This window comes from Thermobia domestica, chromosome 8 (genome assembly GCF_964235325.1).
Source record: "Thermobia domestica chromosome 8, izTheDome1.hap1.1, whole genome shotgun sequence".
Lineage (NCBI taxonomy): Eukaryota > Metazoa > Arthropoda > Insecta > Zygentoma > Lepismatidae > Thermobia > Thermobia domestica.
In genome coordinates, this window is record NC_137461.1 from 45,498,216 (window position 1) to 45,516,496 (window position 18,281).

General features: G+C 36.0%; 1 protein-coding gene across 2 annotated transcripts in view; it reads right to left on the reverse strand.

Moving 5' to 3' along the window:
* Positions 1-314: 314 nt before the first annotated feature.
* Positions 315-18,281, reverse strand: part of LOC145692857 (uncharacterized) — a 58,579-nt gene continuing 40,612 nt past the window's right edge. Inside the window, exons 2-3 of one of the 2 annotated variants that reach the window (XM_081768380.1) lie at positions 8,347-8,530; positions 315-3,576 (exon numbers count right to left, since the gene is read on the reverse strand). In XM_081768380.1, coding sequence (XP_081624506.1) covers positions 1,072-3,576; positions 8,347-8,403 — 2,562 coding nt within the window. In that variant the 5' untranslated portion in view covers positions 8,404-8,530 and the 3' untranslated portion in view covers positions 315-1,071. Of the gene's footprint in view, positions 3,577-8,346; positions 8,633-18,281 lie in introns of those variants that run through there. The other variant, XM_081768381.1, reaches the window with a different exon arrangement.

Here is an 18,281-nt window from a genome sequence, read left to right on the forward strand (position 1 = left end):
GAGTCTAGTCACAACTTCAGTTCGAAAACCACCAGGTTCCTCTACCGGGGCTACATGAGAATAATATTTACAAAAGGATTGAAACAAAATACCAGAATAAACATACACAATAAAAATCTTATTTAAAAATATTTATTACACATGAATCATAAAAATTAATTTTAATATATAATGTTCAGCAAGTATCTCAAATATGTTCTTTTAAAAACACATTTAAAAGGCAATTAATAGCAATGTAGAAGGTTACTGAATCAATAAACAGCAAAAACTAAATATAAACATTTTAGAAATTGGACTAATAGCATCAATAAATATTAAGAATCAATCGTTAAATATAAAAATAGAATAGATTACACTCAGTTATTATTAATTTAAAAATTCTTTACGTATGTAAGATTTCATCCAGTTTTCTAAATATAATTATTAAGAAACATGACATACTGGCTAATATATAAAAATATGAGGAGCGTTTTCCAAAACTCGATAGAGCAATTTTTGAGAAAACGGATATATATATAATTGATATGCTTTTTATGCTACCAATCAAACTGTGAAATCAGAATTGGCAAATATCGAAATGTGCAGAGTGTATAGAATACTAAACCATGAGAGTTTTGTCAGAACTCAATTGAGGTTATGTACAATAATAATAAAAACGCAACACCTGTCAAAAAGATGTTTTGTGCTCTATCGAGTTTTGAAAAAAACGTTCCTCATATATTAATATCTTACTTATCTCACAAGATCAGAGCACACACTTGTCTAAATTTAACATTGACAACATTAATATTAAAGTCGGTCGTCGAAAGTAAGAAAATGAAGTTTACAAATATATTATAAATAAAAGTCAATATTTCAATGGTCAAATAAGATATAATAAAAACTTTCAAATAGTAAAATATAATATATTGAAACCTTCATAAATAAATAAAAGTAAAACCTAAGGTAGAGGAAAGAATATACTACTAGAGGTCAACTCAATTTGTTGTTTTTATATCCAGAGTAACGTTTCTGAAGGTAATCAATTGTAATATTATTTTTTTCACCATAGAAACATTTTCATGTACGAATTCAAATCAGTACATTAGAGTATTGCCTTAAAGTTTTCCAAAACGGAAGAAGTACATTGGGAATTTTTTCATCAACATGTTTTAACATAAGGTCAATATTGTCTAGTACAGTTTTAGGAACATCAAAACTTTTCAAATATTCAAGATATCCTTTTACAAATACTCTGGTTGTTTTGTAGTTAAATACATGAATTTCATTAAATTTCTTGCTATTATTATATATGTATTTTAAAACCTCCTTGTGAGCTTTCTTTAGCATTCCGGATAATTTGAATGAACTGAAGATTGTATAAGCATTTACTCTAAGAGAATGATTATGTCGAACTGTATTAATCTCTTCATCGGTTGGGTCTTTCAGCAGTTCTAAATAGTGAAGGATTATTTCAATGTTCCTTTTATCGTAGTCGTTAAGAGAATCACTTATCCGAGTTAAAATATCAGGGAGATCTAAAGTATTTGAAACCGGTCTATAATTTAAAATAAGAGATTTAAACCTTGGACTTAGAACGAGTTCGTATACATACTTGACTGCTTGTTGCAGGTTCAAAGAGAGTTTTTCTGGTTGCAACAACTCAAGTTGCTGAATGAGTTTCTGTCTAAGATATGATATACTAGTGACCTCTTCATTGCCACAAATATGGTTGGGTCTTGGTAGTGACGATGTATTGTGCAAATAACTCAATGGGAGGATTGCAGGATGATGCTTGTTAGAAATTCTAGTGTCGGCTCGTATCTTAATACTTTGAAGTAGTTGAAACATATCATTTCTGTCAGATTCTAACAAATTGCTTTTGTTTATGTTTTGAAAAGAGTTTCCCAAAGTTTCTATGTCAACTAGATGAATGGAAGTACCAGAAGACTCAAATGTTATATCACTCGTTGTGAATAAAAAATTATTCATAATGTTATGATTATGGTTTCGCATTTTGGAATTTCTGTAACACTTTGAAAAACAATTCGACTTTGGTAACGGTATAACAATTTCATTGTACTTGTCCTTAACTGGACGAGCAATGAGAATATCTTTGTTATGAATTGGAAAACTATTAAGAAATGTTTGAAAAAGACATTTTTGTGCTGGTTTAAGTACTTGTGGGTGTTGTTCAAGAAGTATACGAATGATAGCTTGAAAAAGTGGTCTTGCATTATCATGCTTTGAGATGTCTATTTGTTTAGAAACTATAGACCAATCAGTATTAATTTCTAAAAGTGTGTTTTGTAGCTCCAACAAAAGCATTCTCTGATCTTCAGGTAGTTGAAGAGATCCATAAGCATCTAAAAGTAACATGACGTCATACACTGATTTTATCATCATTTTGTCGCTTTCTTTAGCCATTTTGAAGATCACAGCAGCTAAAATAGATCTTATACTTTTTCTCCTGAGACTCCAGTTTGGTTCTCTATGCCACAAGTACTGCAAGAAAGAAATGAATGGTAATCGTGAATCGACAATTGAATCCCCTACAGCAATCTTCAAGAGGTCTTCATTTTTTATCTTTACAGCACCTTCAGCTATATCATTTTGAAGCTGTTCGACAGCATTAACAACGTCTATAGGATACTTATCGTTTTCTATCACTTTAGAAATATCAACTACACGTAAGCCTATTTTTATAACTGGTACCTTCATGATCTTCGATACGGTAAGCATAGCGTTTGCTAAGTGATGTACATGTTTCAAAACTATAGGATTAGTGATGAGGCCACTAATACTTATATTGTGCAAAGTGTCTGCCAAAGCTGTTGAAATGTCTTTGTAATTTTCATAGTCAATATTCACCAATATGTTCTTAATAATTTCCCTAAACTTATTGCTATTTTTAAATGTTTCTGTTACGTGCTCCAATGCTTTCTTTGCTCCTGGAATGATAGGATTTGTTGGAATATTTGAAAGAAAGGCTACAAACAATCTTTGATCAAGTCGAAAGTATTCTCTGCGTATTCCTTCCCAAAGCACTTCATAGAGTTTACCTTGTCTACTACAAGGAATGTTATACATAGCTTTTACCATGTCACTCAGTTTGGATAACCATCGAGATTGCAAAATGTCTTCTGAAATTAATGGTATATTCTGCAGAAGTACTCCATTGCTATAATTTAATAAACTATTAACAATAGGATTATCTATTTTAATTAATTTATCTACTGTGTTTATATCGCACATATATCGGACAGGAGCTGTTTCTTTCAGTCGTTTTAATATTTCAGCCAATCCAATCTTACTATCAAATATATTAGTTGCTAATACGTCTAAAACAACATCAATGAAATATATTTCTCCATTCTGAACAGCATATACAACATTTTTTAAAGCTTTTAGTTCAATTAATGTTAATTCTAGTTCTTGTGATGTGAGTAGCTCAGTGAAAAGAAGCAGAACGTTCTTGCGAAGCTCCTCTGCAGCTTGTACCGTCACTGTTACTTCGGACGGCTGTGGACGATGCAACAGTTCACTATCGTATATTGCAGACGGAGGAAGTGATTCTATTTCTATTTCACAACATTCCTGAAATTGCACAATAACAAAGAACAGTTAAAATAGCAATTTAATAATAAGATTTTTTCGATGTAATAGGAGCAAATACAAAATTGGAGGAAAATTGAGGAAAGGAGAGCACTTAACACAAATTGCAAAAATGTCAAAAATTATATGGAATGGTAAGAAAAGAAATGGTGCATTAGAAAGAGCAATGCTTCTAGTATATTTTTGTGAATTACGTTCTGCAATTTCATTATTATAATTATTCTTACAAATTGCGAAAAATTTACTGTATACGTTTGTTCGCAATTGAGTATGGTAATAGAAATCAGCAATCTTCGTAATTGTAAATCAATACCAATTCATTGTACCACACAGAAACTATACTTTATGCACTTATATTTATTAACAACACAGCCACACACACACACATACACACAAAATAAAAGTTTTCTGCACCGGGTCCCAAGATATGAATTCGATGGACTTTGTTACACATAATCCAAACTTCAAAACTCCAAGACGATTGACCTTGTCAATTCCTTTCTTATGGGCGAAAAATTTAGGGAATTTGGATAGGAAGGATACACGAAACACAGCCATACTAAATAAATAAATAAATAAATAAAAACGTTCTCTGTAGCGGACCTCAGGATATGAATTTGATGTATTTTGTTACACAGAATCCAAATTTCGAAATCCCAGGACGATTGAAAGGGTCAATTTTTCCCTACGTGGGAAAACCTTTTTGGATAAGGAGGACACACGTTTATTCGCCCATAAAACAGAATTGACACGGACACTCGTCGTAGGGTTTCGAAATCTGGATTCTGTATAACAAACTACATCGAATCTATACCCTGGAGACCACTATACCTTGAACAGAACTTTCGTCTTTTTTTTTTTCTTTGCATAGCTGTATTACGCGAATCTTCCCTATTCAAAATCGCTCAAGTTTTTCGCCCATAAAAAGGAAATTTAGACGGTCAATTGTCCTGGGGTTTTGCAATTTGGATTCTGTGTAACAAAATACATAAAATCCATACCCAGTTAGAGAGGAAAAATATTATGTCTAACAGTTGTTTATTCTATTTTCTCTATACGAACTACATTTCCTTTTCTCAATGTTTACGAATAAATTACAATATTAAACATACATCCTGTTTCCTTAATGTAATGAAATGAAGTCTTTCAGTTTTACATCCCAGCTAGGCTAAAGGAGACGGTGGAATGAAGAAAGTAGGAGGAGAACCTCGAGAAAACCTACACATAAGGTATTTGTCCACCACAAAGTTTACTTAGCTGGAGCTGGGATCGTATTAGGTTCTGTTTCCTTAAGTTTAATCTTTTCTTCTAATCAGTTTAAAACTTTGGCTCAGATTAATTACTGGTGCGCTACATCTTATAACTTACATAGTTGGTGGGAGTTGCACAAGATACAATACGCCTTTCGAATGAGCTGTGCCAAACTTATTGAAGTAAGCATAAACGTGTTATGTAATTCAAAGGACGATATGAGAGATTATTGAGTAATTTAACGATGGAGCGGATATATATTTCCAGAAATATTATGTTGTTCCACCAATTGCTAAAAACTTTCATCGGATATAAACCTAGCGTTAGTAAAAGGCGTGATTAACGTTCAGTTCATTTCCGTTTCTCCTTCCACTGACATAGTATCATATTTTTATTTCATTTTTGATGCAGATGACTACGGATGAGTATCTGGCGTTTAACAAATTAAAATCTTTTAGTTCAATCATCAATCAGCATTTGAAAGTTATTTCGATTAAATCAGTGGTCGCCAAGCTTATCAAGCTTTTGAGCTACCGTACCATTTATAAATTCTACTGTGAGCTACCAACTAAATGAACTATCAACTTTTTTAAAAAAAATCTTTCATTTGTTTATTGCCTATGAACTTACAGTTCTATTAAAAATGAAATCAAACTATCCAAATTAGCTAATGTCTAATATACATATAAAAAACATAATGTGTACAACCCTACGCGTATACAATCAACTGTGAGAGTAGGCTGACAAATGGCAGTTGCGTGGGAGAATCAAGCAGTTGTTGTCGTCAGCGCCCCCTGTCGTTAGCGTTAGTTCAGTAGATGGATCAAGGTTAGCCAATCGGAGCGTTAACGCGACCAACCGAAAATGTCTCCGGGAGCTACTAGTAGCTTGCAATTGACGGTTTGCCGATCACTGGATTAAATGATAAGTGAACGAGTAAATTCATCTATCAGTTTCAACCTCGCTGAAAAAAAAAAAAATTGAAGTTTCCTATTTCATAATTTGTGGACTCAATAACAGTAACTCAAAAGCCAACTATACTTTTCATATTCTTGAAACCGATATTTTACTAGCTTTCAAATGATAATGATCCCGCAGTTTAGAGAAACGATATTAGTAAATAAACCGAGCATGTCCCGAGCTGGGGCTCCTGTTATGCTGGTGAATAAATACGCAGTTCCTGCTCTTGCATTTTTGGACCATGCTCTTTAATTCGTCTCTAATTTGTTAATATGGCATATTAATGATTTATACAGGGTGTTTCAAAACAACACCGACAAAGTTTGGGAGCTGATTTCTGACACCAAGATGAGACGAAAAGTATAGACCAACCTGGGTGCACAAGTGCTTCCTTTCAGAGTTATTCGCTACCGAAAACACGAAATAAATTAAGTTTAAAGATCCATAGCTCCTAAACTATGGGACCTACCGTACTCTTGTCAAGATTTCACTTAGGAACTATTATGTGCACTATCCGAAAATACATGTTTCAAACTACTGCAGAACTTACGCAGCAATTTTTATAGAGGTAGTTTGGCTAATGCATATAATTGGATCCGTGACCAACTACTAATATAAAAGTTGTTCCGGAAGTTCCGCAGGACTCTCAAACATGCATATTTGGATAGGTCACATACTAGTTCCTAAACAAAGTCTTAACCCAACTACGGTAGGTCCCATAGTATTTGAGCTATGGACCCTTTAAAGTTCATTTTTTAAGTTTTCGGCAGCCGAAAGGAAGCATTTGTGCACCCAGGTTGGTTTATGCTTTTCGTCTTATCTTGGTGTCAAGAATCACCTCCCAAACGTTGTCGGTATTATTTTGAAACACCTTGTATATAATGTTTAATATGCAATAATAACGTTTATTTTGTGTTTAACTTACGGAATGATATATGTGCCTAATAGAAGTACCACGCTAATGACCACGTTTACGACTAATACCGTTGAATTTTACCTACGCCAAGGTGAAGAAGTTAATGTCCTACATTCTTGCTGTTTGAAAGAACTTGCGAATTCTTTTAATTAAAACAGAACGAAATCTTGAGCTTTTGCTCCTGCAATGGTATGTAGCTACAAGTTTGTGCATGAACTTCTATCGCAATTCTGCTTTTATGTACTGTTTAGTGGTGTTAAAACTATTTAAGAACCGGTTCAAAAGCAACGTGTTGCGTCATAATTTGTATAATAAAGGGTCAACTTTTCTACTTCTTAACTTATTGTTAGGTCAATTATGTAAAAAGAAAAATATGAATTCCAATATAAATAGCATTTATTACTAAATGCATAATATAATGTTGATAATACACCTATGAGGAAAAATCAATATATCTAGTACATAAAACAGTTTTAACATGACTTAAATCATGTTCACTGGTTTACACAAGAACTAGAGAAAGATAGCATGTTTTCAAGAATATATTCAGTGTCCATTGTTTCTGTGGATGTTAGTGTTTGATAAACACCCTGAAAAACTGGACGAGTATTACCAAGAGATATTTTAACATCAGGGCTGATATGTGTCGCCCAACTGAATAGAGCAGTGGTATTTCTTCAAGAAGTGTAGCCACATAAGGATAATCAACCACAAGATCTCTTTTGGTTTTAGAGCGACGAAATGGTATCTTCTTGAAGAGTTCCATGTCAAAACAGATGTATTTGAAGGAATGTATGCCTGGGAGTGCACTATCAAATTTCAGAGCAGTTATTTTCGTGATAGGAAAGCTAGAACCGGATATTGCAATACCAGTCTGTACTATTTTACTGTTCAACTGTTGGTACCTCCTCTATTGCTATACCAGCGACAATCGGTAAGTGGCATATAGCTCCTTCTCTCACTCAAAATGTTGCTGAGGACATATTCATTAACACAGAATATTTACTGATAAAAACGCGGGAGCTATGTTACATAATTGTAATTTACATGATAGATAACATGTAGCATTTCAAGATTTGTGGCATAGTTTTCCCTCTCACTAGACTCCTCAATTATTAACAACAATTATCTCACTAGATTCCTTAAAACTTTTGATAAATCCAAAGAATGTTTAAACTTAATCTTGTAACAACTTGACCGTAATTTTCATAACAAACACCTACAGTCCGGCTCAAACCTCCTGGCGTTTAAGGCATGTCCTCCTTTTGACAACATCCAATGCAAGTTGGGCGACCTTGTTCTAATAGCTTTGTTCCTGGAACAGAGAAAGCAGTTTCGAAGGTACATCCTTATGATTTATATCACTATTGTGTTAATAAATTTGTAAGAATGAATTTGTTTTTCAATATCTTAATTTCTTGCTTTAATGTTTCACGTCATGTCTGTACACGAAAGGAAGCGAAATCCGACAACGTCGCGCCTGCACACCATTGGCTTTCGACAGACGTCAAGAGGTTTGAGCCGGACATTAATGTCTTTATCGGGAATCAAACCGGGTATTAAACCAATGATAGCATTTTCGAATTAAAGTCTGATAGAAGCTTAGAGTTCTAGATTTAACTTACCTGACAGAAAGGTTTCATGAAATAAAGCACAAGGACAGATATAATTTTTGTTCTCATTTTGAAAAAGGATCTTCAAGAATTTTTGGTTTCTACTTTTCTTCACTGGGAGATATTCAATTCTACGTAATGACTAAGATTTCTATTCGCACGGCATATTATCTGTCAAGCTCGTATTGTTTTCCTCCTAAAACGAAACACACAGCCTTAAAACAGCATTAAAAGGAAACATATGAACCAATACTTCAAAGAGAACAATGAAATTGTGGAAAAACGTTTACTCAGTACTTGCCCACAGAAGTTTGACTGCTCCAAGAAATCTGAAGAACGATCAAATGCATAGTTATTTAATTCAGATTGGCATTTATGGACGACCGTGCAGAAGCGTTTAAGTAACAGCTTTGACTTTATGTTTTGTCAACTTTTCGGAAATAATTTACGGTATGTGTAAAGTTAGTACTCTTCTGAATTCAATAATATCCTAAATAGCAATATCTAACAATTTCAGTGTTTCTAAGAACTAAACAAAGAAAGACAAAGGGAAATGCGTTTTTATTCTGGCAAAACATAATATTATATTACTTGTACAGTAACTAAATTCACCTAAACGAAACAAGATTAGTAACAAGGAGAAACTGTTACTACATGATTTTTCTTTGTTTCTTTTTATTTAAGTTTTATTTTACGACTTTTTTCTTTTTTCTGTTAGATCTCAGTTTTCTGAAATCTAAAGGACGGCAATCAACAACAAACATATAGCAAAAGAGAAGAAGAGGGGAAGAGCGATTGAATAAGAATCAATGCCTTCATTACAGCAAAAAGAGAAAAAAGAAGAAAGAAGCATTTGATTTTTATGAAATATGTCTGTGTTTCTTCGGAAACCAAAAACTTATTTCAATTATATTGATTGAATAGGAGTTTAACGTCCCTTTCAACACTGAGGCTGTATGAGACGTACGTTTTACCCTGTAGGCTGAAAGACGGATGATTATAAAAGCGATTGATGGAATAGCCATGTAGGAGGAAACAATCGCGAGAAAACACACGGACACGATATTCTCTACCATAAACTCACATGGACTAGGATCGAACCAGGAATTTCTCGCAACAGAAGTGACTGTTTCATCACTTAATCGCCATGTTCCCTCATTACTGAATGAGTACAAAATTTTGTGATACGTCCTGACGAGTAATATACACAATATTCTGTGCCAGTGAGTGAAGTAATACTGGACACAGGTTAATTCTATTTTTCTTTGAAGCATGTAGTTATTGAATGCAGAAGGTGGCGTTGGAAAGCTCCGGGTCTTCTTAGCACATCGGTGATGTTAGAGATGGGCCCCGGGGCCTGAGGCCCCAGAGATGAGATACGAAAAGTTTGGGCTTGGGTCTCTTCTATTTACCTATTAAACATGGAATCCTTGTACTAGAATGGTAGCGTTTAAAAGGTTGAAAACAATTAAGAAGAGTGGTAATGTCAGAAATCGGACCCTAAACTCGAAGCCCCAGATATGGTGTCCCAAAGTCTTGGGTTCGGGTTCATTCTATTTCTCTTTAAGCATGAAGTTGTTGTATGCAGATGGTGATGTTGGAAAGCTTCGGATCCTCTCATCACAGTGATGATGTCAGAAATGTCAGAAATCGGGTTCCGGCCATGAAATCCCAGAAAAATGGTCCCGATATTTTCGGCACTGATCCCTTCTATATGCCTGATAAACATGCAGTTGTTATACGAGTGTGGGGGCGTTAGAAAGGTTCGGGTTCTCTGAGCACAACGGAAATGTAAAAAAAATCAGGCATTGGATTCAATGCCCCGGAAATGGGGTCCCGAAACTTTGGGTTTGGGTTTCACATTCGGTATTAAACAAAGTGTTTTTAAACGCAGGTAGTGGCTTTGGAAATGTCTTGGTCCCTTGAGCATTGCGGTGATGTCAGGAATCAGGTCCGGACCCAGAAGTTTGGGTTGTGTTCTAAACCTTTGCCGGGCTCAATCTCAATACTTAATTGCGCGAGATAAAAGCATCAATTCAGCTATAAATATGGTTTTATTTTGCGCAATCAGTTACTGAGATTAAGCCACAGAAAAATGTGACAATCATAAAAGGGGCCCTGACCCAATTTTTCACATTAATGCTGTTAAAGGAATCAAGATCTTTCCAACGTCACCACTTGTGTCTACAATTCCATGTTTAATAGGCAAATAGAAGGATCCCAAGCACAAGATTTCCGAACCGCATTTCTGTAGCTTCAGGGTCTGGGCCCGATTTCTGACATCACCGCTGTGCTCAGACGATCCGGACCTTTCCTGTGCCACCACTCTCGTCCAAGAACTATACGTTTCATAGGAAAATAAAATGGATCAGAATAAAAAAAATCGGGACCCCATTTCTGGAGCTTTGAGACCTTGGTCCAGTTTCTGATATTATCCTGTACTCAGACGACTAGAACGTTTCCAATGCCACCTTCCGCGTCCAACAACTACATGTTTAAAAGACGAATATAACGGATCCGAGCTCAGAACTACGGGGTCCTATTTCTGGGGCGTCAACCCAGGGGTGAACTTCTGGCCTCACCACTGTGCTCAGATGACCCGGTCCTTTCCTACACCACCACTCTCATCCAACAACTCCACGTTTAATAGGCAAATAGAATGGACCCGAATGCAAAACTTCGGGATCCTATTTCTGGAGATTTGAGACCAGGGTCCGATTTCTGACATTATCCTGTGCTCAAACGACTAGGACATTTCCAATGCCACCATTCTACGCGTTGGATGGGAAACACTATTGCATCGGCCATATTCCCCGGACATTGCACTGACCGATAATTATCTGTTCCGTTCCTTCGACATTCAGCTTAGAGGACGCCAGTTGAAGTCCCTAGTAGAGGTGCGAAATGCACTCGATACCTTCGCTTCACGGCCCACCACGTTCTACTGGGATGGAATCCTTGCCTTTGAGAACATTGGCGTCGATGCTAATGCAGGCCGGTAGCCACCCCGAAAATATAGGGAGGGCGTAGAATTTAGGGGTGCCCAATCTAACCATATTATAGTTCATTTGCAAGCCTACCGTGAAAATTTGGGCCAACAAAAATTTAGGGGGGCCTGGCCATCCTAGACACCATTTTGATACAGGCCTGTGCTGATGGGGACTATTTTTGATCTTCCAGATGTGTCTTAGGTGACATATCGATGTTCGAAAATGGTGGGTGAAAAAGCGATAGATCTTTCTTGTTTACCTTTATACTAGTTGATCTGATCGTCGTAACTTTCTTGTGCTCCAAACCACCAAGGTGATCACGAAAGCATTTTCCTTGTGGAAATATAGTAAGACAGCAAAGACACTACGTAATTCGAATTCTTATAGCATTAAGACACGAATAATTGCAGTAATGATGTGTGACGATCAATTGCTAGCATGTACAGTAAAAGGCAGAAATGATATAAAGGTTACGAATACGATTTGTTTTAACGGAATAGCTTTTGGGTGCAGAAAGTACACTACTTGTAGCCGTAGGATAGAGTGGGAGAAATTTATAGTCCGCCGTACGAGAGAAGTTTCGAAAATAAAGAAAAGCTACAAGCTTGTATATTTGTAACTCAAACATGGTAGCCCGGATATTCGCAAACTGGGCGTGATTTATTTTTAAATTTGTATTGAAATAAGGCACCTACTATTTTTGACCTAAAAGAAGTTTATATATATAATGATAGAACATTGTGATGTCACGCCAAAGCAGTTTGTTTTATTTGCAATAACTAAGAAATATTTTTCCGAGAATTTTGACATGTTCTACAGTGAAGACTAGTTCTTACTGTCCATTGGAATCATTAAACTAAAGCTTTTGGTCAGAAAGGAAATAGATGTCCATTGATTCAATATAATAAATAACTAACTCTAACTAACTAACTCTATGGCCTATGGAACCCGGAGGTTCAGTGCCGCGTTCACAAAAGCTCTCCACTGACTTCTATCCTTAGCTAATTGCATCCAGTTTCTACTTTGTATTCCTATCTCTGCGAGATCCATCTTAATATTGTCCTCCCATCTGCGCCTAGGTCTTCCTAATGGTCGTTTTCCTATGGGTCTACCAGTCAAGACTTTGAAAGCGTTTCTACTTTCTTCCATTCTAGCTACATGACCTGCCCACCTAAGCCTCCTAGACTTGACGACCCTAACAATGTTGGGTAAACCGTATAAACTATGTAGTTCCTCGTTATGAAGCTTCCGCCATTCCCCATTCTCGTTCCTCTTGGGTCCGAATATTCTTCTCAGGATCCTGTTCTCAAATACTTTCAGTCTATGTTCTTCTCTCAGAGTAAGCGACCATGTTTCACAACCATACAGAACAACAGGCATGATTATAATAAATAGAAAGGTCAATCCATAGGAAGTGGTTCAGAAGTGGTTGCTCGACCATCTCCGAAAATTATAAAACTTTGAGTGTGACGAAGCTTGTGTATGAGAAGGTCAATAACATAATTCACGTTGTCGTATGTATATACAAGTGTTCAAGAATGGCGGCCATCTTTGTTGTTGATGGAGTGCCATTTTTTGCATTTGCGAGCGTTTACGAAAACTACAGTTGCTCAGGATGTACGAATTAGACGAACACGAAACAAAAACGAATGTTTAGAGGAGAGACTGAGGTACACGGTAAATATAAACTTATGCGTCTAAATAAAAAAGCAGGGTTGCAAACCAATACATCAAATCATCAGAAAAAGTAAAAAAAAAAAATACACTTTTAAAGGTGCAATACTTTGGAATGGCATATACTGGGATGTTCATAAGTTTTGGGCTGAATACTATTCCATGTAAAGAGTCTGCAGAAATATCCACAGCTATGATACTACTGGCACCATAGATTTATGGGGGTCCGAAAGTTGAAGTTTGTGATTTTGATGCCATGTTTGGGGCGTAATATCTCAGGAGGGCAAAGTGCTTAAAATTGCTGCTTAGGTCACAAAGTAATTCTGTATGTGTATAAGCTATTGCAAAAAAATCATGACTGATATTACATGGAGAAAAAAGTGAGGACATGGTAAAAACGCAAAGAAAGCACGCGCGTGACGATGGTCGTAGCCCGGAAAAAAGTAAATATTTTGATATGTTTCATGCTAGATCTCAAAAACTACGCATGGTTAAGCAATTAGGCTTGCTTTTGTTTGTGTTCAGTTGTGTAAAAGCTTGCGAGTGGCGTATGTTCCATCTTTCTAGCTCCATGATCATTGCCACGTCTACAGAGTGGGCAATTTATCTAGACCATCTGTTATAACGGACAAACCAAAAGAGAGAGGAAAGCGAAACTTTGCTCGAAGCAACTATAAAGAGAGGAACATCTTAGTATGTATTAAACAGAAAGACTCAACGAACAGTGTTGCCAACCCAATAAAATTTATATTGCTTCAAATGACACTACGTCAGATTCTTACATACTTCAAATCAAGGTGTCAAACGTAAACTTAAAATACTACTCTTATTATTCAGTGTTGCAAACTAAGGATGTTATAGTATCACAAGCATCCAAAGTCCGGAAAACTCTAACGCAAATACAGCACAACCGAGATGCACAGGATAATGCACATCTAAAGCACTTTAGTGTTGGATACCATAGTGATGGTATGACTTTTTTCGAATGAATAGGAACAAAGTTACCAGGGCTTGAACATTTTAATATTTTTTGAAAGCATTTATTTCGAAAAAAATGCCAAAATAAGGGTCATATCTACTTACTTGTATGGTTTGTAATTGTTGTGTGAATTATTTTACCGTTTACAGCACCTAGATAAATCAAACCGTTCCGGGGATATGATAAACATTTCTGAAGTTCGCAACACTGCTTAAATCGTATAATGGCGAGAACTTGTTGTAATTACAGCTACTAAAAGCTATTGCTGTAATGCTATGGAAGAGAAGGGAAACAACAATCACTTTAAATATCTATTTTCCACAAATACGCCATTTTCAGCAGGATAGGATAGATAGGTGTAACGCTACCTTGTGAACACATTAACATTCGAAACTGGGATTGGATTCCAATGATACTTTGCTGATACATTACTGAAAGTGCATTAATACCGCGGTTCAGTTCGGCGATGGGTGTCGTGGGTGCAAGGGCCAATGATGTAGACATGGCAATGATCATGGGGCTAGAAACATGGAATAAACGCCACTCGCAAGCTTTTGCACAACTGAACACAAACAAAAGCAAGCCTATTTGCTGAACCATGCGTAGTTTTTGAGATCTAGCATGAAACATATCCGAACATTTAAATTTTTCTGGGCTACGACCATCGTCACGCGCGTGCTTTCTTCGCGTTTTTACCATGTCCTCACTTTTTTCTAGATGTAATATCAGTCATGACTTTTTTTTTTTTTTTGCAATAGTTCATACACATACATAATTTCTTTGTAGCCTAAGCAGCAATTTTTAGCACCTTGCCCTCCTGAGTTATTACGCCCCAAACATGGTATCAAAATTACAAACTTCAACTTTCGGACCCCCATAAATCTATGGTGTCAGTAGTATCATAGCTGTGGATATTTCTGCAGACTCTTTACATGGAATAGTATCCAGCACAAAACTTATGAACCCCACTTTAAGCCATTTCATATTACAGCCCCTTTAAAAAGTGTAATTTTCTGTACTTTTTCTAGTGATTTCATGCATTGGTTTGCAATCCTGCATATTTATTTAGAAGCAAAAGGATATGTTCTCCGTGTACCTCAGTCTCTCCTCTAAACATTCGTTTTGGTTTGGAGTTCGTCTGATACGTATGTCCTGAGCAACTGTAGTTTTCGTAATCGCTTGCAAATGTAAAAAATGGCACTCCACCGACAACAAAGATGGCCGCCATTCAGGAACACTTCTACATACGACAACGTGAATGATGTTATTGACCTTCTCATACACAAGGTTCATCACACTCCAGTTTCTATAGTTTTCGGAGATGGTCGAGCAACCGTTTTTACCATCTTTGGACCACTTCAGATGGCTTGACCCATAGAAGTGAGAATAGAAGAGAAATTGTTGAAATGAGATTAATTGGGTAAGATATTTGATAGGGATGTTACCTCTCACCAAGTTAATTTAATATTTATCCATAAAAAATAAATAATATACATAGGGAAATTAGTATTCTAATTATACGTAAAAAGTGAAACATGCCAGTGTGTGCGTCACGCTATCCTGGAATGTTATACAACCTTGCTTAAGTGAATTGTAGTGATGATTGCTGGAAGACAGGGGGCAAAATGAGAATTCCTTATTATAAACGGCTAACATTTCAGTGCGTCACGGTAATATCTAATAATAAACTGTTACGCTACTACGGAGGTCGTAGTTACGTTACCTGTTTGACATTAAGAGATGAAGCTATCTGCGGGATAATATAACAAGGTCCTTGAATAATTGTATAAAAAGAATATGATACGGAATTTGGGCTCGTTGTGGTCATGCTAAAAAGCAAAAAGCAATTTATTAAAGATTGAGTTAAGGTTTGTGCCTTGCTTTCCACTTGATCTAATGCATAGTTACATTGTCAGTAATAAATAAAAAGTTTAAAAAAAAAAACGAGTATGGCCAGAACATTGAAAAAACAGCGTATTTAAAATAAACAAGAAAAAACATTTAAAAAATACAAAAAAAAAATAATAAGAGTAATGACTAAGTGTTAGATAGAATACATACTGAAATAAGTATGTATTTAGTTAGATGTGCTGATAAGTCTGAAATGAAAAGGAATTTTCGAGTTGATTTTGGGAGGGTCACGACGGTTCATTGGTAGAGCGCTTACTTATGGTCCGTGGGGTTTTTGGTTCGATCCCCGGCCAAGTAAGTTTGTGGTGGACAACATAGTGTCCGTAGGATTTCTCGGATAACTCCCGTTTCCCTCCACTTTCGCTCGTTCTTCCATTATTATTCGTTTATCTTAGTAATCGTCTGCCTTAACCTAAAAAGGCATAATATTAGGATGTTAAAGATTTCGTTTCATTTGATTCACAGTTGATTTTCAAAAACATGGCTAACGAGACTGAATTTCGAATATCTTTCGGAACATCATTCCATAATTTCTCGGCTTCACACATTACTAGTTTCATGCCTCAGGAGATAAAGTAGTGACATTTTGCTACTCCTGGCGTTTCATTGATGAGAATGGTGCTGATATTGAAAACATGACATTAGGTACTCTGCTCTATTACATATCAATATCTTGATTAAAGTTGTAAGTATGTGATATCTAGTGCGTACCTTCAACTTCATCCACTTCAGCGTTTCAAAGTAGCTGGTAAAATTATTCGTATATTTCAAGTTAAATACAGGGTGTTTCAAAACAACAACGACAACGTTTGGGAAATGATTCCTGACACCAAGATGAGACAAAGAAGTATACACCAACCTGGGTGCACAAATGCTTCCTTTCGGAGTTATATGCTGCCGAAAACATGGGAAAATTAACTTTAAAGAACCATAGCTCCAAAACTATTTGACTTACCGTAGTCGGGTCAATACTTCACTTAGGAACTGCTATGTGCCCTATTCAAATATCCATGTTTCAGAATTCTAAGGTACTTCCGCAACAATTTTTATAGAGGGAGTTTGTAAGTACTTCAAACTATATGCCCGTAGCCAAACTCCCTTTATAAAAATTGTTGCGTTAGTACCACAGGATTCTGAAACGTCTATTTTTGGATAGGGCACATAATAGTTTCTAAGTGAAGTCTTGACTCGACTTCGGTAGGTCCCATAGTTTTGGAGCTATGGTCCTTTAAAGTTCATTTTCTCATGTTTTCGGCAGCCTATAACTCCGAAAGCAAGCATTTGTGCACCCAAGTTGGTGTATACTTTTTGTCTTATCTTGGTGTCACGAATCATCTCCCAAACGTTGTCAGTGTTGTTTTGGAACACCCTGTATATACTGGACGCAGGCATTTTAAATTCTTTGCAGTCTATTCGATATATATTCGCTCAAATCTAGATAAACAGTATTGCAATATCCTATTCAAGAAAGCACTAAGCTTTCCACTAGTTTTATTTTTATGGTGATCGGTAGATTTTTTTCAATCTACTTATGGAATAAAGAGAAGCAAACCTTTCCTGCATATATAACCAACGTGACTTCCCTACTTAAAATGTTAATCAAAAAAGAGTCCTTGTTTATTTATTTATTTATTTATTTATTTATTTATTAGTTTACCAACAACAGGTTTATTACGTTATTTAGGGATATGTTTGGGTTATCATTTAAGTCTGTTTCTGACATAATTCTCCTGACCACAATGAAAATAACCTAAGATTTATTCGGATTGGTAGATGAAGTGGCTTATTTTGTGAAATTTAAACAGAAAATCTATACTTCGGGAGAGATGTGGGATGAAAATACGTTACAAAAATTCAAATGCAACAAATTGGGACTAGATATGTATCAATTATAGAACTATAAGAGGAGAAAAGGTAGTAGAAGCTTCGATACCAAAGTTCACGGCTCTTTCTGGAAACTGCAGCATTAGAAGTCAGTCACGAGTGAGTGCTAAGTCGTATGATTTCCACAACAGAGAATATCGTACGAAGGTTTACAACCCGAGAGGGATAGCCTGAGTGATGTGGTATTGCAATCGTGCTATTTAGGCAGCATTCAGAAGTGAAGCTTGTGCAAACGAACAGGAAACGTGTGAGAGTGTCACAATTCTTTATTGACGTCCACGGACCCAATATGAACAAAGAAATATGTTTAGAACTGGATCGCATGGTGCACTTATGGAGAGACGACTTGCTGTACTAAGTAACTGAAAGTGTTATAAGAAATGCCATCACACATTGATGCCTGGGTGGAAAGAATAGACAGAAGAGAACAATAAACTTAGCGGTTGGACTATGAATCGTAAAATGTAAACACACCACGGCAGCAACACATTTTGTCTGTATGCAGTGAC